The sequence below is a fragment of the Mus caroli genome, unplaced genomic scaffold (assembly GCF_978045245.1).
Source record: "Mus caroli unplaced genomic scaffold, Mus_caroli_1 scaffold_4, whole genome shotgun sequence".
Taxonomy (NCBI): domain Eukaryota; kingdom Metazoa; phylum Chordata; class Mammalia; order Rodentia; family Muridae; genus Mus; species Mus caroli.
Window position 1 is genome coordinate 121,441,259 of NW_028227259.1, and position 22,093 is coordinate 121,463,351.

General features: G+C 51.0%; 1 protein-coding gene across 5 annotated transcripts in view; it reads left to right on the forward strand.

Moving 5' to 3' along the window:
• The window catches only part of Taok3 (TAO kinase 3), a 154,454-nt gene extending 139,174 nt beyond the window's left edge, over positions 1-15,280 (forward strand). For all 5 annotated transcript variants that reach the window (XM_029477637.2, XM_029477639.2, XM_021163499.2 and 2 more), the window contains 4 exons: positions 4,368-4,607; positions 6,450-6,662; positions 12,691-12,873; positions 14,493-15,280. In XM_029477637.2, the coding sequence (XP_029333497.1) occupies positions 4,368-4,607; positions 6,450-6,662; positions 12,691-12,873; positions 14,493-14,654 (798 nt within the window). In that variant the 3' untranslated portion in view covers positions 14,655-15,280. The remainder of the gene's footprint in view (positions 1-4,367; positions 4,608-6,449; positions 6,663-12,690; positions 12,874-14,492) is intronic.
• Positions 15,281-22,093: the final 6,813 nt, after the last annotated feature.

The following is a 22,093-nucleotide window of genomic DNA, read 5'->3' on the forward strand; positions in this document are numbered from 1 at the left end:
AGCTGAGCTCAATCCCCAAAAACCATGGGGCGGAAGGAGAGAACTTTCACATACACCCACCTATGTACACCCATAACGAAATGGAAATCTAAAGACAGGCAGATGGAAAGACAGACAGGTACCACCAAGTCATCCTCCTAGGCGTCTGTAGTTCCACCTGCGAGCCTAGCTTCCTCCATCCCTGCCTGAGCTGGTGGGAATCCTTTTTAGCTTGCAAAGCAGGTGTTAAAAAAAAAAAAACACCAGGGTCTAACTAAGCCCTCTCAACCCCACCCAAGAACCAGAACTAAGAAATCCATAAATATACAGCCCAACAGCAGAACCTCCGTGAAGTTTGGATTCTGAGCCAGGTATGGGTGGTACACACCTTAATCCCAGCACTTGGAAGGCTGAGGCAGGAGAATCATGAGTTGGAAGGCCAGGTTGCCCAACTACTGATCAAGACCCTGTCTCAAAATACCGCTTGTAAAGGGCTGGAGATTTAGCTCAGTGGGAGAGCCCCTGCCTGGCAGGAGAGCAGCTGGTGGCCTCCCCATATCCCTCCCTCTCCCTAGCATCCTTCCCTCTCCCTTTCCTCTCTCCCTCCCCCTCCGCAGCCTCATTCCTCTCCCTCTCTCCCTCCTTCCAGTGCCTGTGGAGCTCCAGTGCATTGGGAGACGGGGTCACCAGTGCCATCAACCCTGGGTCGGCTCATTTTGGTGGATTTTATACAAGCCACCGACATTCATGGCTCTAACCTATAATGCATCATCAGTGTCTAGAACATTCTAAAACAGACCGGAAAAATAGAAGACAGGAACATACAGTTCAGCTTCCATTCGACTTCACAGAAGTTATGTGTGAGCTGAGACCTTCAATTCCCCGGTGCCTCACAGTTACATATGATTCTGTTCAGGGGGCCCTCGGGGTGGTGGATCTCTGTGAGTTTGAGGCCAGCCTGATTTACATAGAGAGTTCCAGGACAGCCATACTGTCTCATAGATAGATAGATAGATAGATAGATAGATAGATAGATAGATAGATAGATAAGTGTTTTCTGTGAGGTTGGTACCTTACAGGGTGCAATTTGAACTAGGTGAGCTGTAGGAAATGATAATTCTTTTCATTGAGACATGGATATGGCTGGGCAGACCTGAAGTCCCCACTATCCAGAATGCTAAGGCTGAACTTGGGTTCAGGAGTTAGAAGCCAGCCAGGGCAACACAGCACGACTCCCACATAAAGTAAAAGAAAAATGAAAGAGCTTTGCATGCCAATGGTCAGGCATGGCACTGGACTCAGGATAAGACGGCTCTGAGAGGGTTCCCCGAGGCCTGAACTGTTAGGGCAACTGGCCATCTTAGACCTCAGCATCTGAGACACAGGCGTCATGATAAAGGGAGCAGCCTAGAACTTGCAACCCTAGCCTGTATAAGGAGCTTGCCAAAGCCATGAGCAGCGAATCACCAGAAGAACCAAACTGCTTCTCACCAGAGCCGTGCTCAGATGACCACCAGTCGTTAGTACTGGTGAGCAGCCACTGGGAAGCTCGGTGTAAATAACTCAAGACCCAGAGCACCGCAATGCAGGTGTCCCTCAGCACCTAGACCCACTCCTTCCAAGGAAAGAAACCGTGAAAGTGCTTGCTTGCTCTCTTTGATTTTTAGCCCCTGAGCTTGAATCGGGTTCCTGGAGTTAATGGAGTTAGAATACAGCTGTAAAGCCCAACTCTAGGGCTCATGGCACGGTGACCATGGAAGGGGACCGACACAGACCTCTGCTATGCACACTCTTAAGTTCTTTGTTTGATCACCTGCTCAGGGGAAGGGCCACTTTCCTGTGGTGCCACTCAGGCTCCACTCACTGAGCTGTGAAAGAAGATAGCTGGGGCTGGAGACATGGCTCGGTGCTTAAGAGCACTGACTGCTCTTCCAGAGGACCTGGGTTCAAATCCCAGCAACTACATGGTGGCTCACAGCCATCTTTGACCCCAGTTCCAGATCTGACGGCCTCTTCTGGCCTCTTTTAGCACTAATGTCCTGCATTTTGCATACAATGCAGGCTTCCAAGAACTGAAATAGTTAAACTCTGTTTACACTGTGGCTTTCCAGCTCCATCCCTTGTGCCTATGCCAGTAACACACACACACACACACACACACGCACACACGCGCACACACACACGGCACGCATACAATGTTGCTCGCTTACAATGAGTGAATAAAAGAGCCATCCATGATGGTGCCAGGAGCTATGGGTGGAGGGCCAGTGTACGTAAGATGCTCATGACCACCTATTATGTTTATGTAGTGCTTTTAACCACTGAGCATGTCTCCAGCCCCAACTAAATCTCTCTTACAACTCATAACCACCTATTATGACATTCCTATGAATGCAAATGCCTCATATCTTCTGCCCTCACAGATGCTGAGAGAGAGCTGGAGCTTCCAGGTGCTCTCCTGCCAAGCCCGGCTCCAGGCTCTCCCCTTCCCTGACCGTCTCAGTCAGTAACAACCTTTCCCAAAGCTCGGTAGCGCATACCCTCTCTGGAGCAATCTCCTCCCAGCCCCACTGCTTCTCTTTTAGATTTGCACAGAACAGGCTTCCCTGGGGTGGGGAAGCCTGTCCTGCTAGTGTGTTAGCTGGGATGTATTTGGGCTGCCGTGGTCCAGGAGTGCTGCTGTAGAAATACAGGAGCAGGGCCAACAACACTCAATACAGCAGACACTGCTGTCCATGACTTTAATCCCAGCACTTGGGGCAGAAGCAAGCAGATCTCTGTGAGTTTAAGGCCAGCTTGGTCTACGATGCAAGTTCTAGGCCAGCCTAGGCTACCTACTGAGACTCTGTGGGGGAAGAAAAGAAAAAAACTCAATAGTACTTAATACAGCTGGACATAGAGATGGGCTGAAAAGCAGCCAAGACTTGGGTACAAAATACTCATTACATTCTCTCCCTCCCTCCACTCCTTTCCTCACCTCCCCCTTCCCTTCCCCCTCTCCCCTTCTCTCCATTTTCCTCTCTGTCTTCCTCTCTTCTCTTCTATTCTCCCTCTCGTTCCCTTCCCCCTCTCCCCTCCTTCCTTACTCCCTCTCTTCTCTCTCCCTTATTTCCCTCTCTCTCCCTCTCTCCCTCTCCTTTCCTACCCCCTCTCCCCTTCCCCCTCTGCCTCCTCTCTCCCTCTGAAGTCTAGCTTTCTCTAAGCCACCTCCCTCATAGCAGCAGATGACCACCCCATAGTTCCTGTGTGAGCTGTCACTCCAGCCACCACAGAGACAACTGGCCCTGAGTCTCAGCTCTGAATTCCCAGGAGAGAAAATAAATGTCCACTTTGAGTCCAGTCAGCTACGAGACCAGCACCTGCTTCGACAAGCAGCTACCTTACATCACCATTAGAGCGTCCCCATGTCCAGGACCGCAGCCACAGCTCAGCAAACATCGGCATGAATCCAGGGCTCGTAGCTCCTAGTGCATTCGGGGACTATCCTCGGGGGCCTGGGAGTATAGTTCAGTGGTCCAACAAGCCCCAGGCCCAAGGCTCAATCCCCAGTTAGGGGAGATGAAAATAGCCTCGTGTCAGCGTGTAAAAATGTTCTATGTAATCTTCTGTTTCCCTGCTTTCCCTATTCTCCAAGAAAGGAAGGGGGGTACCAGACAGGCATGAATAAAACTGACAAGACATCTGTGAATGTAGCTGAATGGTAGAGCACTTGGCTGGTATGTGCTAGGCCCTGAGTTCAATCCCCAGTGCCGTGGGGAGAGAGCGGAAGAGAGAGAAGGAAGGAAGGAAAGAAGAAAAGCACAAGTGGTTAGATCTAGGAACTAAAGGCAAGCGGTGTCCTCTAGTCTCCCAGCACGCCCTAAGCTCTGCTTTTTAAAAACAGATAATTGGCCTCCTTCTATTATGTATGAAAACAGGGTATTTCCCCAGAAAGCTGAAGCAATGCAGACATTCTCGGTCTTTAGCGCTCGACACTAGTCACATGAGTCACCTGGAGAAGATTTTAAGATTGAAATTAGGCATCCCATACGATTATCAGAATTTGAGGGTGTGTGCCCTTACCTGACTTTAATGGGTGGCCGGCATGGGCATCCCCAGCTTAACCACACAAAAGCTTAGCACATTATTGAAGACCCACAGCCCCTCTACAAGGCAGGGAAACCCAGGTGGGACCAATCCCATCTCCCCCATAGTTGTGAGTGCCGGCAAGTTTTCACCTTGTGAGTGATAACCTCATCACAGGGGGAAGAGCTCTAGGGATTTCCCCTCTGATCTCATTAAGTCATGCTGCAAACACCATGGACGTAGTTAAGAGCCACGCTCCCCATACATCCCTCCCTTTGCCCTCTGCTCATCTCTCTCCATTCATCATGTGCTCCTGGATGCAGGAACTAAATAAGAAGAGGACCCAGAAGGAAATGGAGCACGCCATGCTGATCCGGCATGATGAATCCACCCGAGAGCTGGAGTACAGGCAGCTGCACACCCTGCAGAAGCTTCGCATGGATCTGATCCGGCTGCAGCACCAGACGGAGCTGGAGAACCAGCTGGAGTACAATAAGAGGCGGGAGCGGGAGCTGCACCGGAAGCACGTCATGGAGCTTCGGCAACAGCCGAAAAACTTAAAGGTGAGAGCTGGGGGACTCACCCAGCACCCTGCACAGCGTGCTCTCCCACCTGGGCCCCGCCCCCACCCTGGCCCCGCCCCCACTCGGGCCCCACCTCACAGTATCAGACTCTCCAGGTGTGGAGTCCAGGGCTCGGGCCACTTTGAGCTTTGAACCCCCGCTAAGCTGCAGGGTTTTCAGCCCTCTCTGTATGTTGCCCTCCTGAGATGGGTCACCCACCCTCTTTAAAGGCAGTGAGGTGGGGATGGACAGATGGCTCATCTTCCAGAGAAACTGGGTTTGATTCCCAGCACCCACAGGGCAGCTCACAACCATCTGTAACTCCAGTCCCAGGCAATCTGGTGCCCTCTTCTGGCCTCCAAGGGCACCCGGCACACATGTAGACAAACATGCAGGCAAAACACCCATGTATATAAAATAAAAACTGAAAAAATAAAATAAAATTAAGCAAGGAGAGCTCGGGAAACGCTTGAACAACTCCTTCACTGTCAGAAAACACAGATATTCACATTAGAGTTCATAACAATAGCAAAATTACAGTCACAAAGTAGCGATGAAAATAATTTTGGGTTGGGGGGGTCACCACAACATGAGTAAGTGTGTTAAAGGGTCGTGGCATCAGGAAGTTTGAGAACCACTGCTCTAGAAACTAAGTTTTAAAAAAAAACAAAAACAAAAAGTTAGGCTGGGTCTCATGGTGAGTTCAAGGCCAGCCTGGTCTACATAGTGAGTTCCATGACAGCCAGAGGTCCACAGCAAAACCCTGTATCACAAATAATAAATAAATAAATAAATAAATAAATAAATAAATAAATAAATAAATAAATAAAGCTGGTGTCTCTACCATGCCCACCTCTGCCCTCCACTTGCATAGACACACCGGTCCCTGAGAAAGTAGGGAAAGAGCTGTCCATGGTCCTAGCCCCAGTGAGTGAGAGAACTGTAATGGGAACAGCCATCTTCAAGGATACTGCCCCAGCTACAGCGCCACCTTCAGAGTTACTAGGATCCCATGTAGCTCACTCGTGACATCTGCCAGGGGGCCTGGAAATCAGGACTGGCTCTCCAGACTGTCCCGGGGGACAAATGGGAGACCCTTTGGCCCTTGCAGCCCCCCTGGGTAATCCTTGCATCTCGCTGGGTGACAAGTTCCATGTCCTCAGCCACTAGGGTGTGTCAGGAAGACACCAGTGCAGGTGTGGGCACAGATGCAGGCCACCCTCAGTCACATCGCATGTGTCCCTTTAAGGTAAACCCTGGGTGCATAGGTGACACTCCCCCCTCCCTGCTGCCAGAAGCCCTGAGTGCAAATGTGATGTCACCTTCAGGGGAGGCAAAGAGCCTCAGCCACTCCCTCTTTCAGTGCCCACGGGAAGGGGTTGGACGCAAGGCGCCGCTCCATGCCATTCTCTGTCAATGTCTCAGGGAGACACAGAGCCAGGGCAGTGGGATGGGGGTACCTTGGACGTGGCTGTGTACACACGCGCCCAGAGAAAGGGAAGAAACAGCAATCAGTAGGAGCCATTAAAGCCAGGAGGGACGCAGGGAATAGTTGCCGACCTTTCAACAAGCTGCGTGGGGTTCCATAGTCTGCTTACAAGTCACACCTCCACGTTAGAATCCGGTTTTTCCTAAAGCAGTTCACCCATTTCCAGTCACTCTCTCCATTTCACATGAAAGCCAGAGCCCTGGTAGAGCTACCTGCAGCCCGGGTCATTGCTGTCCCCTGTGGATTGACGAGTCCTGTGCTTGACTGTGTCGAATGACCCAGGGCCCTCGTGCATACTGACTCAGTTCTCTCTTTCTCTTTGTCACCCCCCCCCCTTTTTTTTAATCTGCCAGGCCATGGAAATGCAAATTAAAAAACAGTTTCAGGACACTTGCAAAGTACAGACCAAACAGTACAAAGCCCTCAAAAATCACCAGTTGGAAGTCACTCCAAAGAATGAGCACAAAGCAATCCTAAAGACACTGAAGGACGAGCAGACGAGGAAGCTGGCCATTTTGGCCGAGCAGTATGAACAGAGTATAAACGAGATGATGGCCTCTCAAGCGGTAAGTGGGTAGGTTTGCTGCCGGCCACACGCGCAAGCAAGCAAGCGAGGGGAGAGCAAGAAAACCCAAGACCCAACTTTCATCCCCACGCACCTCTGGGATGTATTGGTTTAGGATGTATTGCCGGCTTCTCTTCCTGCCCCAAGGAACAGAGGAAGGTGAAGACGCGGAGCACAGCCAAGCCCCGGGCGGATACTCACTCGCTGGGAATGCATCTTTCTAACTTGGAGCTGAAGGAGCAGTGCCAGTCCAGCAGGGGCGGGCAAGGGGGCAGGGGAGGGGGAGTACTCGGGGAGGGGGAGGCGGGATGAATACCTCATGGACATGTGCGTATGATTACTCCTCAGAGGTTACTGACCATCACCCAACCAATGTCAGGCATGGCCTTGCTGCTTCCGAGCCCATGGCCAAGTGCGGGGACAGAAAGAGAAACAGAGAGAGACAGAGAAAAACAGGCAGATAGGCAGACAGACAGACATACTTGCTCAATAAACTCTGGCTAGGCCTCCACATGTAGCCCTACGCTGGGCCCAGAGACAGTGGAGCTAGACAGGGTCTCTCATGTGTCAGGGAAACTGGGAAGTCAGGTCACTGAGTGATAATAGCCAAGCACACTAAGTGCTTAGTCCTTGGGGTACCCAGGGCCTCGGGAGGCCAAAGGGAACAGAGAAGCTGGCCTGGGGACACCTGGAGACCTAAAAGGAAGCCATCAAGGTCCCAATGAAGAGAGGGTATATCAGGGGCTCAGAGCGGGAGGCTGAGCCCAGAGCTCAAGGAGGAGGGTTGGGGCTGGGAGCCGTGATGCACACCTGAGATCCCAGCATCCAGAAGACTGAGTTCATCAGTAAACCACCTGAAGGGGGACCCCAGCACTGAAAAGGAGGGGGCATGGAAGGAGAAAAAGGGGAGGAGAGGGTGGAAGAAGGGAAGGAAGAAGAAAGGGGACTGGAAGTGCCCTGTACCCCTCCTGTCTGATTCCCAGGCTAGCCCTCCTGGTTCTCCACTGTATCCTAGGCATCCTAAGATACCAAGGATGTTGGCAGGTTAGGGAAGGGGTCTGTCAAACAAATGAATGGTGTTGTCACACAGCTACAGGCCCTGGTGGCCAATGGTTTTTTAAACAGAAGCATTAGTCCCGCCTGAGATTATAGTCTGCAGAAATGCAGAGGCCCTAAAGGGCCTGAGAACAAATGACCAGCTAAGCAGCTGCTGAAGCTGGGGAGTAACATGTGGGGGTGAGGGGTCAGAGCCCTCACAGGAGGTGAGTTGGTATTCTATAATGAGAAGGCTCAGGTGACTGGTGTGTAGTTGACATGAGTCCTGGGTTCCAACACATCACAAGAGGGAGGTGGGAGGCAGACACATGGGTGTGGTGAGAGTGGGTGGGATTTGAGGGCCACTCAGTAGAGGCAGCAGAGGGAACTGAGGTGTTGACAAGGGACTGGGAAAGTTGAGGAAAGAGGTAACTTTGGACACCCGGCACAGGCATTGAGTAAGGTGGTCGTGGCATCTGGACCCTGTAGGTGTCTGTGTGAAGAGGCACAGAGACTGAAAACTGCATGTCACTAGGGGCACCAGGATTAAAGACGAAAGGTCCCATGTCCCTGTCTTGTTGGGGCAGCTGTAATTGAAGAGTGAGTGAGATCTACCAGGGACAGGAGGTGGGTTTTGAGAAGAGGGCTGGTTGGGGACAGGCTCTGGGAGCCGTCCACGTTTGAAGGCTAAGTGGACAGAGATCAAAGAGGACGAGTATCCAAAGATCAGGAGGGGAGGGGAGAGCAGGTCACAGATGCCCAGGCAACGGTTCCCCCGAGAGGGTTCAAATGTGCAGGAACCACAAGAGCAGCAAACCCCGGTGACCTCCTCACTGTGGACAGAGGCTTTAGCCAGTGCAGTACATCGCTGGGACCAGATGTCCTTACACTTCAAAGGGCTGGGGTGGTAGCCCAGTGTGCTTGCCTAGCGTGCATGAGGCCCTGGATTTGACCCTCCATGCTGCATAAACTGGCATAGTGCCCCCCCCCCGGGAGGGGGAGCACGAGGACCAGATGTTCAAGGTCATCCTCAGCCACATAGTAAGTTCAAGGCCAGCCCGGGCTACACGAGCGTCTCAAAAACAAAAGAGTGCCCATAAGACAGGAAGAAACTGCACGTGGGACTCCACTTCCTGTCCTCATCGGCAGAGGCAGGCAGACAGACACTTAGCAACTGGACAGACATGTAGCAAGCAGAGGGGACAGTTGAAGGGGGCTTCTACCACTAGGAAGGGGCTCAGACAAGTTCTCCAGCTGAGGATAGATGCTGCTGCACTCATTCTTTACCTTCATTCATTTACCCATCTTGCACATGTCTGAGTGTCCACAGTGTACCTCAGGCATGCCAGGATACCATGAGAAATAAGATGTCCCCTCCTCTCCCCAACCTGGTCCTCATGGGATAATGGAGGACGCAGCATCGCAGGGGGGCTGCTGCACACGGGATGGAGCAAGGACAGGAGCGACCTCACCGCCACAGCTATTTAGGCTGAGGAGCATCCAGAGCAGGAGTGGGGAAACAGTCGCTTGTCTGAAGAACTGCAGGCATCGCTCCTGTCTGGAATGTGGAGAGCTAGGAGGATCTTGCCTGGGAGTAAGACAAGAGGGCTACACAGGGGCCAGGCCAGAGTCAGCTGTACAGGCTTAAGCCTTGGCATAGGACGCTGTCACTAAAGAGTAGAGAACCTGGCCCATGTTGCCTTTGGGGACCATCCCTCGGAGACATGCCAAGAACTTGTGAGCAGTGTGGCGGTGCGACACTCCTGGCCACAAGGGGATGGTGGCTAAGCCAGAGATGCCATGCTGGGCTGAAGGGGGCGTGGACATGTTTGACAGTCAGGCAAGAGGTCCAGGGAGCCTGCTGGGCGACAAGGCCAAGGTAGTGAGTAAGGATCCAGGTCTCTGGGATGAGCTTTACAGCAGGTGCTGTGACAGTGACAGTATTAAAAAGTCCGTGGGACAGGCTGGGGAAGTGGAAGCAGGAAGGGTGAGTTTATAGCTGCCGTGTTGAGCTCCAGGGTCTGGGAGTCAGCCCAGGGTGAAGCTGTCTCAAAGGGCCTCCTTGGGAAAGAAGTGGGGTGGGGAGAGAAACATGGGAGGTGTAGGCAGCATCTTGGAAGTCAAAGCTACAGGCAAGGGAAGGAGGGGCTCGGAGGTGCCAAGGCACACCAGGAGGCGAGGTTGTACCAGGACACCTCACCAAGATGATCAGAGACCTGAGTGTGACACTGAGTAGAAGACGGGTCAGATTGGCGTGAGTCCTGTCTTGGTTTTGGTTTGTTTTGAGACACAGTCTCTAGTAGCGCAGGCTGGCCTGGAACTCACTATGTGGCCAAGAATGACTTCTGATCCTCCCCCATCCTCACCTCCCGAGCACTGGGATGTAGGTGTTCATTACCGTGCCCTGTTCACTCAGGGCTGAGCTGGGGCCAGGGCTTCATGCAAGCCCCTTAAGCACTGTACCAACACAGCCACACCCCAGCCTGGCTCCAGCGTCCTTGGCTGTAGTCAGGGCACCTGCGGCATTGCCAGGCTCTGTAGCAAGGGCCCGATGAACATGTGATATAAGATGGCAGACACAGGCTAAGGAATGTGGGCCAAGAGGAGAGCAGTGCCCTCTCTCTTAGAACAGGAAGAAGGTAAGTCTGAGTGTGGCTGCCATAGCTGTCCATCACTGGCCTCGGGCCATGAGTCTAGTATGTGCCTTTAAGTACCTCCTGTGAATCCCTCCGTTTACCCATAGAAACTAGGCTCACTGAAGGAAGGCCATTCACATGAGCTACTGCTCAAGACAAGAGTTGGCATTGAAGAGTTTTCCTATAATGTAAGGAGTTGTATGGACCACAAGGCGTCTGTCATACTAGCCAGCTCACCTCTGCAGAAGTCAAAAATGATGTGTGCGGGGGGAGGGGGGAACAGACACATGGGCCAAATGCCAAGGGGCTATAGTACTCCAGTTTCCAGTATTTCCAGGAAGGGCACATCACTGTTGAGTAGCAGAGGCAGTATCTGGGCTTACATTGGGAGGCGGCTGTGAGCGGAGTTACACTGCACTCTCCCCCTCGAATCCTTTTCTTCTGTTTAGGCCATCGTAGGGCCCGGGGGTAATAGTCACCCACATTGTTACAAACCTTAGAGTGCATCTGTATGTGGGACTGTATAGGAGAAAAATTCCAAGATCTGGAACTCCTATGGCTTCTAGTACCTGGATTTGTGTGGTCAGAGAGAGAAGTTTGAGGCTAGCTGGACGCCAGAAGCAAAAGAATTTGCGGGCTGGGATGACCGAGGGCTTGTCCAGCATGCAGGAAGTCCTCAGTTCTGTTACCAGCAGTGCTAGAATCCCAGCATGGCAGTGCACACCAGTCTCTGAGAGGTAGACACAGAAGGGTGAGTAATTCAGAGTCATCCTTGAGGGCCTTGCAGGTTCAGCTCCAGTGTGGCCCGTATGTGACTCTGTCTCAGAGGAAGTGGCTATGCTTCAAGGGTCTGAACTGCCTGTTGGGAGGTCTAAACTCTCATCTGCTCGCACAGGGCTCATGGCAGCCAACGCCTAAGAGGAGAGAAAGGCTGGGCTGTTGTTTGCTTCCCTGGTAAGCAGCCTCTCAGGTCACGAGAGAACCCGTAGTAGTCCTCACTGGGAGCCACATCTCAAGGTCATGTGTGAGCTAATCCAGCTGCAGACTGTGTATACAGCCACCCTGCCTGTGTCCCCTGGTGGGAAAATGGGAAGAGGATTCCCTGTCCCCTCTAGTGGATCCTAACATAGAATCCCTGCAAAGGCTGGGACCTGGGAAACACACTTTCCCCCAACTCCATGCTGTATCTGCCACAGGACTAGAGATGACCGTCTACAAGTAGCTCCAACAGAAAGTCACTTCTGCCGAGGGACACATAGTCACTTGTTGAAGGTCCGTGTCAGCTGAAGCTGATACTGGAGAATGGTGTGGATAGGAAGAGGCAGAGGAAGGGGCAGCCACACACACACCTAGGATAGGACCTAACCTGTGCCGTGGTAGTGGTCTGAACAGGAGCATGTTTGGGTTCTGGGCTTCACGCTGTGGCAGGTGGCCTTGGCCCGTGCCCATACAAGATCTGGGTGTCTTGGTGCCATATGTAAAGCTCAGATGCAAAGCAAAGGGAACTGGACCGGGCTGCATCTATAACCTAGCCTATTGCTTAAAAGCAAGGTACGTCCCCTGCAGTTATCAGCTGCTCTCAAAGGGGTGACATTTTGAACCCCTTGGGTTCTGGATTGGCAGCGAGGAAGATGTCATGTGTAGCCATGGCTATGGCCAGCATGAACTGTTTTGTCACGACAGCTACACCGGCCTGGTTGTCACCGTATGATTGTGGGATGCACTTCTGTCGCACCAAGCTAAATGTCGAAATGTCTTGTGATTTTACAGTTAAAGGTATCGAAATATGGGCACAGTCTTGCCAAAACCAAAACATCTGTAACATCTGCTGTTTATCGCACATTGTGTCACATGTGGAGGCTTAGGCCTGGGGTCCTATATGGTCTCTTTCATTTCAAACTCACACCAATCTTAATGGGAATTGTTGTTTTCTTGGGGGAAGAAAGAAAAGAAAGAGAGAGAGGAAGGGAGGGAGGGAGGAAGGAAGGAAGCAAGGAAGGAAGGAAAAAAGCAAGGAAGGAAGGAGAAAAGCAAGGAAGGAAGGAAGGAGAGTAAGAGCACAAACAAGCAAAATGCCACCCTGGAGTAGCAGAGCCTAGCTTCAGGTTCACTAGGCTCACCAGGTCACCGGGTGGGCAATTGTCCCAGGATCCCTGGTCCCAGCACTGAAGGAAATGTGTTCTTAGAATCCTGTGCCAACCAGGCAGACTCCACTGGCTCTAATCCAAATTGCACTGTCCGTCTTCCTCTGTCTTTCTACCTAAGTCCCAGCAAGGAGCCCATTCCCAGTCGCCCCCCCCCCCCAGTAGTGCGTGTGGACTGCCTAATACACAGTATGTGTGTCTTCTGTACCCACAGTTACGGCTAGACGAGGCGCAAGAGGCAGAGTGCCAGGCCTTGAGACTACAGCTCCAGCAGGAGATGGAGCTGCTCAACGCCTACCAGAGCAAAATCAAGATGCAAACGGAGGCCCAGCACGAGCGCGAGCTACAGAAGCTAGAGCAGAGGGTGTCCCTGCGCAGAGCGCATCTTGAGCAGAAGGTAGGATGTTTCCTGGGACCCACACAGTAGGGCCGGGATGTGGGAGGGTCCCGAGTGACCAGGGTCAGACTGTCAACTTACCCCTGGCACCCAAGAGAGCCAGGCACTGTCCCTGACCCATATACGATGGCTCAGGAAGGTTATTCAAGCGACTGAGGTTCATCTTAGGAAGCCCGCCATCTTGGCCAGCTGGATGACGTCACTTACAAAAGAGCAATGGGATGCCAGCATGGCTGCCCAGAAGCCTAAAAATGTCAAATATTTTCAGCAAAAGAAATTACCAGTAGGGCTCTCGAATGAAGCAATAAAATGAGGTTCTAGAGACAGGGCTCAGAGCTTAAGAACATTCGCTGCTCTTGCAGAGGACCAGGGTTCAGTGCCACCTTAACTCCAGCTCCAGGGCATTGGATGCCCTCCTCTGGCCTCCACAGACACTATATTCATATTGGAAGCTATGTCATGAGCATCTCAAAGCTGGGGCTGAGGATATGGCCCCATGTGTGGGGTGCTTGCTGTGCAAAGATGAGGACCTGGGCACTCTCCCCAAACACCCACATTAAAAATGCTAAAAGCCAGGTCTGTAGTGGTGGACACTCAGGATCCCAGCACGGTGAGGCAGAGGCAGACAGCTCCTTGGGGCTCACTGGCCAGCCTGCCTAACCTGCTTAGCCAGCGAGAGGTCCTGCTGCAACAGACAAGGACTGCAACAGACATGGCCTTCTGCTTCTGCATGCACACACACATGCACACACATGCACATGCATGCACATGTGTGTATACACACAAAGTGTCTTGGGGCCGGGGAGATGGCTCAGCAGGCACATGGCTTGCTGTCAGTGCATGAGGACCTCCTTTCAGATCTCTAGTCCCCACACGAAAGCTAGAGTAGAGCTGGACAGGATGTGGATAGCACACCCTGTAGCCCTAAGCACAGGAAGTGGAGACAGGAAGACCCCAGGGGACTCTCTGGATAGCCAGCTAGCTGAAACCCAAGATCCAAATTCAGTAGCACCCTGTCTCAGAACACAGGGCAAATACGGACTGAGGAGGACAGCAGTGTGGCCCTCATGGCTTCATGCACTTGCATATGGGTGCATGTACATACACACCACACCCCTCCCCCACACACACACACTCACACACACGCAGCATCTCACATTGGTGACCTCTCTCCACTTGACCTGTTAGCCTCACTTTTTCTCCCAGAGCATCATACCAGCCTGCTGTCCCTGCCAACTTCCTGAGGATGCTGGAGGTTCTAGCCCTCCCTCCACAGCAGAGTTACAGAGTCACACAGGCGTCATTGTCCTCGGGCTCCCTGGGCTCCCCTTCACTCGCCTCCTAGTGAGGGAGGACACTGACTTAGATCAGCCCAGGCTCAGATAGCATGGCTGCCTTTACCCCAACGCCCACACCCACACCCCGCTTCCACTCCTAGCAAGTCTGAGACACAGTGGATCAAATCCAAGACACATTATTACTGGGCTCCCCTCTCTCGGGTCGTGTGTGTGTGTGTGTGTGTGTGTGTGTGTGTATGTGTGTGTGTAGGGGGTGAGGGGGGATTCCTCATGGCTGTGGACCGGGCGTCGGCACTGAGAGCCACTTGTGTGCTTGTGCAGATTGAAGAGGAGCTGGCTGCCCTGCAGAAGGAACGCAGTGAGAGGATCAAGACTCTCCTGGAGAGACAAGAGCGAGAGACCGAGACTTTTGACATGGAGAGCCTCAGAATGGGCTTTGGGAATTTGGTGACATTAGATTTTCCTAAGGAGGACTATAGATGAGATTAAATTTTTTTGCCATTTACAAAAAAAAAAATGAAAAAAAGAAAACAAAAAAATTCAGACCCTGCGAAACTACATTCCCCATCTTAACGGGCGCTGCTCTCACTTCTCTCTCTCTCTCTCTCTCTCTCTCTCTCTCTCTCTCTCTCTCTCTCTCTCTCTCTCTCTCCCTCTCTCCCTCTCTCTCCCTCTCCCTCTCTGCCCCCCTTATCTCCCTCCCTCTCTCTGCCCCTTTCTCTCCCTCCCTGCCTCCTTCCTCTCTCTACCCCTCCTCTCTCTCTCTCTCTCTCCCCCTCCTCTCTCTCTCCCTCTCTCTCTCTCTCTCTCTCCCTGACACCGTGTCGCACTAGTGCCTGTTGATTCTTACTCCATCAGGGGCCCTTTCCTCCCCCCCCCCATGTCAACTTTCAGTGCTGGCCGAGACCCGGCCGCCCCTGCCGTCCACCACCTGCATCGCGGTGCCGGCGGCGACGACGCGGTTCCGGATGTTCTGCTGACAACCTTGGAGGTGGTTTTAGGGTCTGTCAACCAACAAACGGCGATGGAACACAGATGGATGTTGCTTTCAGCAATCCCTCGTTGTCACCAACCAGTGAAAGTAAAGCAAAAAAAAAAAAAAGAGAAAATACCTAAAGAAACCTAAATAAACAACACATGCCAAGGGGGAGAGACACAAAATCCGCAGCCTTACACCTTAACCAGCTGCTGCATAACTTTATTTTATTTTATTTTTTTGGTATTTATTCATCAGGAATTAAAAAAAAACAAAGTTTTATTAAAGATTGAAAATTTGATACATTTTACAGGAACTAATTGTGATGTACATATGAAGTGGTAACATATTATTACTATTTTGGGGCCGGGGTGGGTGGGTGGGATGAAGAGATCTTGTGGTTTTTAAGAACCTGCCGGCAAGAGTTTGCCTTGCCGTCAGCCTGGTCTACTGTATCCCAGCATCCTCTGCTGTTGCAGATGGTGCGAGTACACTTAAAGGAGCTCACAGAATCCCAGTAGCACAAAATTGGGCTTTGGCAAATCATGTATTTTGTGTATAGAGGGAATCTAAGGAGAGGAATTGCTTATTTTCATATTGTATTTTAACTGTTTCTCTGATCAGAATTTTTTTACTTCCTCCTCCTGTTCCTCCCCTGCCCCCCACGCCCACTCCCCACTCCAGTCTCTGGAGTTCAATGTCTTCTCTGCCAATCATCTCTGTTTATTTCTCCTTCCCCTCCCCACGCCCCCTATCTGTGGTCATAAATATTGCATTATCCATCCTTTCAAACTGTGTATTTTCTTACAATAAAAAATGATGACGAGAAAAAGGCTCCGCTCCTTTTGCATGCACTTAAAAAAGAAAACATTTTTCAGGTCCCAAGGAAGAGCATGATTAACTGTCAGGGCTTTTAATTATATTTGTAAATAAAAGTGTTCGTCACATCGCCTGGCTGTGTTCTTGTAGCAGGATTTCCCTTCCAGGTCCCTCTGGGGATGACTCTGGGGGCTGGCTGGGCCCTCCTGGATCCCTGCTCAGGGCCTTGGCTGCTACTCCTCCCAGAAGGACGCTGAGGGAAAAGCCCAGTCTTCCAGTTTCTTCTCCTGGACCGAGATGGAGGAGCACTGTTTGATGTGCTCAGACAGATCGGCCCAGCCTGGGTGCCCCTAGCCATAGAAGCAGGAGCCACACACACACTGCAGAGGCTCCCGTGGTCTCAGGCAAGAGGACTGGAGCCCACGAAGGAAAGCAGGCCGTGGAAGAAGCATGGGCCACTCCCACTGGAAACTGTCCTGGGATAGCCCAGGCTCCATCCCTTCCTGGTTCCTCTCACTGGAGTAACTATAGAGTAAAAATTGCACTTCCGGGATATGGTTTTAGGGTCAGGGCAATCTCACACCTATAACCTTAGCTCTGCCAGCCAGGCATATTGAAAATTGGATCTTGCCTTTTTTGTCATTATTGTCTCTCTTTCTTTTCTCTCTCCTTTCTTCTCTGGATTTTGTTTTCCTTCCCCTCCGCGACCCCCACCCCCAGGACTCACACTATAGACCAGGCTAGCCTCCAACACACAGAAATCCTTCTGCCTCCACCCCACCCCAACCTCCCACAAAGGACTGGGATTAAAGGCCGTGTCCTGTCACACCTAGCCCAGTTTTGTGTTTTCCTACTGACCTGAGAGCTGGGCTGCTTCGACCTGCTTAGCCAGGCTGAGGTCACATGAAGTCATGCTAATAAGTAAGCACTCTGTCACTGAGTCAGCCCCAGCCCCCATCACTGCTTTTTGAATGCGGACCTGAGGACCATCCTTGGATGGTGTGGAAGGGTGAGTTACCAAATACAAACGTAACCCGTTGGTCTCACTGTGACAAACTGACGACATACTAAATCCAACTAGGATAAAATTACAAGTAGTTATTACCGTGGATTACAACCTCCCAGGCCACTGAGCCCCTTTATCTCTTTGGTCAGCACATTGAAAGTAACGTTGGAGGAGCCAGGCATGGTGGCACGAGCCTTTAATCCCAGAGCTAGGGAGACAGAGATCTCAGTGAGTTCGAAGTCAGCCTGGTCTACAGAACAAGTTCCAGGACAGCCAGGGCTACACAGAGAAACTCTGTCTCGAAGTAGGGCAGGGTGGGTTGGAGAGGATCCAAAAGATAAGTGACGGACACAGCGTAAATGGGAGTGCCTCCATGTCCAATGTGCGGAAGTCTAGGTCCGCATGTGTGGTCCTGTGAAGAGGAGGTGATTGGAACCTCTGTTCACAAAGGGCCTAGTAGAAGGCAGTTTGGTCTTTGCGAGCGTAGACTGAGAGAGGGTCTCAAGACTCTTCCCTTTGCTTCCCGGCTGCCATGGACAAATAGACCTCTGTCACATGGTTCCACTGGATGCACAGAGCCAAAGGACCTTTCCTCCTCTTCCTTTGACGATCCCAGGTTTTAGTCACGGGAAAGACATGCAAACCTTTTCACCCCTTAGAGCCACGCACAGGCTTCTGCTTCCCGCGTCACAGCATGCCACCCAAGCATCCTGACCAATGAGAAGCTCAGACGGTGATAGGTGGTCATGTAGTGTCTTGAGACCTGATTTCAGAACTCAACCCAGAGGGAGGTTCCGTCTGCAGTTAGACACACCCTTCTGGTCTCTCCATCTGTTTCTCTCTATGGTGACAAGTGTCCAGCTGGCTTGTGGAAAAAAAAATCTTAGCAAGGCAGTGATGGCACACACTTTAATCCCAGCACTTGGGAGGCAGAGGCAGGCAGATTTCTGAGTTCGAGGCCAGCCTGGTCTACAGAGTGAGTTCTAGGACAGCCAGGGCTACACTGAGAAACCCTGTCTCGGAAAAAAAAAAAAAATCTTTGAATCCCTTTCTTCTCAGCCTCTCTGTGAGGGGTGTAAGGGGGAGCTAGCTGCCGGGAGGATGGAATGTGTGTCCTGCACCAAAGGCCTGGCACAGACAGTCTCCCTCGCCTTTGTGTACTTGTGTGGGAAGGGAACTGGAATGGCCTAGAGAGATAGAAGAAGTACCTGTGAGTGCAGAAGCACGGCTCTGGGCTCCATCCCCAGCACCGCAAAAATAATCAGAGAACAACACAGCCAGCATCCTCCTTCCCGGCATATAGTAAATACCCCTGGGTTTAAAAAATGATTATAAAAACAGGTTTATGGACTGGCAGGATAGCCCGATGGGTAACGGTGCTTGTGGCCAAGTCCAAGTTCAAACCCAGGTGCCCACATGATAAAAGGCAAAAACCCACTCCTGCAAATTGTCCTCTGACCTCTCCACAGGCGCCATGGCATGTGCATGCGCATGTGCACACACAAAAGAAATGGTTTTTTAAAACGTGTTTGACAGGCATATAGCTAAGGCATAGCTAGTAATCCTTGATCTGTAATTATCGAGGCTATTTACTGAGTGCCTGCCATGTGTCTCTCCGAGATGCCTGAGGGGTGTCAATGTGCCTCAGACAGGAGGCTATTAGCAGTCAAATGGAGATGATCCCAGGACTGGAAGAAAGCCCGTGACTAGTGATTATGATGAATGGCTGATAGAAAGTCCTATGGATACAGAAGTCAGTCAGAAGCTGGTCTGACCTGTAGCCAGCCTCCATTACACTCCATCTCAAAACAAAGAGGAAAAAAAATAACCAAGTCCCAAAACCTAAGTGGCACTCCACGACCATCCAGAAGACTTCATTATGCATGGGGTATCTATCCTTCTCTCCTGCTGGCCTCGCACAAAGTCCGAAAGCACTCTACCACTGAGCCACGCCTCCACCCAGCACAGTCCCAGTTCTTGACTGCACACATGCATGTGCACGCGCACGCGCGCACACACACACGCACACGCACACACACACGCACACACACACACACACACACTGTGGTACTAGTTAACAACTGCCTGTAACTCCAGCTCCAGAGGATATAGTACTACAGTGCCCTCTGTTGGCCTCGCATACCTACACACACACACACACACACAACACATTTTTAAATAATATTTTTTTTTATTTTTATTTATTATATGTAAGTACACTGTAGCTGTCTTCAGACACTCCAGAAGAGGGCGCCAGATCTCGTTACGGATGGTTGTAAGCCACCATGTGGTTGCTGGGATTTGAACTCTGGACCTTCGGAAGAGCAGTTGGGTGCTCTTACCCACTGAGCCATCTCACCAGCCCCAAATAATATTTTTAAAAACCAGAAATCTGGGTCTGGAGAGATGACTCAGTGGTTAAGAGCACCAACTGCTCCTCCAGAGGTCCTGAGTTTAATTCCCAGCAACCACATGGTGGCTCACAACCATCTGTAATGGGATCCGATGCCCTCTTCTGGTGTGTCTGAAGAGAGCAATTGTGTACTCATATACATAAAATAAATAAATCTTTAAAAAAAAAAAAAAAACAGAAATCTGGTTTTTACCTGATTATTATGGGTTTTTACCGGGGTTGGGCGTGCTGGTCAGGTGACAGGGTGTTTAGTGACCATACACAGAGCTGAGTTCCACTACCACAGCACCACATAAACCTGGTCCTGCGGTGCACACCTGAGAGGTGGGGCTGGGGAATCAATCAGAGGTTTGAGTCGGAGGTGAACTTGGGAGACATAACATCCTGTCAGAAAGAAAGAAAGAAAGAAAGAGAGAGAGAGAGAGAGAGAGAGAGAGAGAGAGAGAGAGAGAGAGAGAGAGAGAGAGAGAAAGAAAGAAAGAAAGAAAGAAAGAAAGAAAGAAAGAAAGAAAGAAAGAAAGAAAGAAAGAAAGAAAGGGAATAGGAAATGAAAGGACAGACTGACAGACAGACCGACCTATAAGTTTGCACATCTTGAAATAGCAGTAGAAACAGGGCCACGGAGCCACAGAGCCGGAGCCATGAGAATTTCACCTAGCCCACTCAAACAGTACTGCGGGGGTCACCAGAACGTCGGCAGAGAGGGAGAGCTTCCAAAAATGACAGTGTGTTTAGACGAGCCAGGTCTCCAAGTTGCCTGGCAGGTTCAAGGAACCAGGAGGCAGCCTTGCAGTGCAGGAGCCGAGTGTGAGCAGGAGCCAAGAGGCTTGCGACAGTCACAGGACAGAAGACTTGCAGGCCCTGTGGGTCTGTGAATCACTCAGGGATTTCCACTCCGAGGCTGCCTGACTTTGCACCGATATCAAGACAGGCTTTGACTGTGTGCAGTTGGGTTTAAACCTTGACAAGGTATTAGCGCCAGGGGGCAGGGGAAGACTCTGTGAGGGGAATCAGAAGAGGGAGCAGCATTTGGGATGTAAATAAGTTAATTTAGAACATATATGAGATATGGCCTCCGTTTATTGGAGGTGAATTCAGGAATGCCAGAGGGGTTGACACGGTGGCGGCACATGTTCCCTTCTGCATGAATGTTTACAGTAACAGGCAGAATTCCAACCTTAGAAACACTGGGCTCTGGGCCAATGGTGAGCCAGCAAGAAGGCCCAGCAACAAAGGAGCTTACTGTGCAAACCTGGCGACCTGGGTCTAATACCTGGACAAATAGGACAGGATCAATTCCACCAAGTCATCCACCAACCACACACGTGCTGTGGCGCACACCCACACAATAGGCACGCACGGAAGAATAAGGTCAAGTTTTAACACTGGGTTGTGAGCCCCTGGGCTGTACTGTGAGACACCTGTTGTCATGGCTGATATTATGACAGGATCCAGGATCAAATCCTAGAAGAGTCATGTCTCTGGGCGTGTCTATCTGCATTAGGCTGAGGTGGGAAGACCTGCCCTAACTGTAGGTGACATTGCCACAGGTTGGGCGGAGTCCTGGATTGAATAAAAAGGAGAAAGTGAGCTAGGTGTTGGCTTTCACAGTTTTGCTTCCTGACTGCACCCTGAAACTGTGAGCGACAATAGTCCCTCCCTCAAGCCACTTCAATTTTGTCAGCAATGTTCTTGTGCTAATCCCAGGCTCTTATCTTACACTCTTAGGAAGGCTATAAACGGGGAGCAGTCCTGACTTCTGCACTTTACTCCTGTATTTCCATCAGAATTCCATTCAACCATTTGGCTTTTTGTTTTGGTGTTTTTAGACAGGGTTTCTCTGTGTCACCTTGTCTGTCCCAAGCTTGCTCTGTAGTAGAGCAGGCTGACCTCAAACTCACTGAGATTCACCTGCCTCTGCCTCCCCAAATGGCCACCTGGAGGCTTTTTTTTTTTTAACATGATTTCCTATGTATTTTGTCTGCATGTATGCCTGCAGACCAGAAGAGGGCATCGGATGTGAGCTGCCATGTAGGTGCTGGGAATTGAACTCAGGACCTCTGGAAGAACAGCCAGTGCTCTTAACCTGCTCATAACCGCTGAGCCATCTCTCCGCCCACTGTTCATTACATGTATTTTGTGTGTATGTGTGCAGGCTCACGTATCCCATGTCTCACATATGGGGACCAGAGGACAACTTGGGAGACTCTGTTTTTCCCCTCCACCATGTGGGTCCCTGACTACTCACTACTCTGGTAGGTGGTCAGAGTTGGTGACAGTGACTTTATTTGCTCAGCCATCTTGCCCCACCCCCACCCCCACCAGCCACTCCTGTTTTAAGATAAGGAAGCAGAGTGGGCTGGAGTTCCTATTTCACCCTGATTATCACTTAAGAGAAAAATCTAACATCTTGCCATTCGTGAGAGGAAAATCACATGAAAAATAAGAGAAAAAAAAAAAGTACATGATTTTAAGTATATGTAAATACCAAGTCACATTGTTTGAACTTTGATATAAATGACCTGAGCGTGGAGAGACTTGTCTGCCCAGAGGGCAGTTTACATAAATCAGAACTGAAACGATGCATTCCTATGGACATGACTGTCGCAATACAAGGAACTCCCCCAGAAAACTAACTTGTCACCGTATTTCTTGCATGAAGGATGGGGGGTTGCTGAAGCGCTGTTTGTAACAGCAAAGAAATGGAA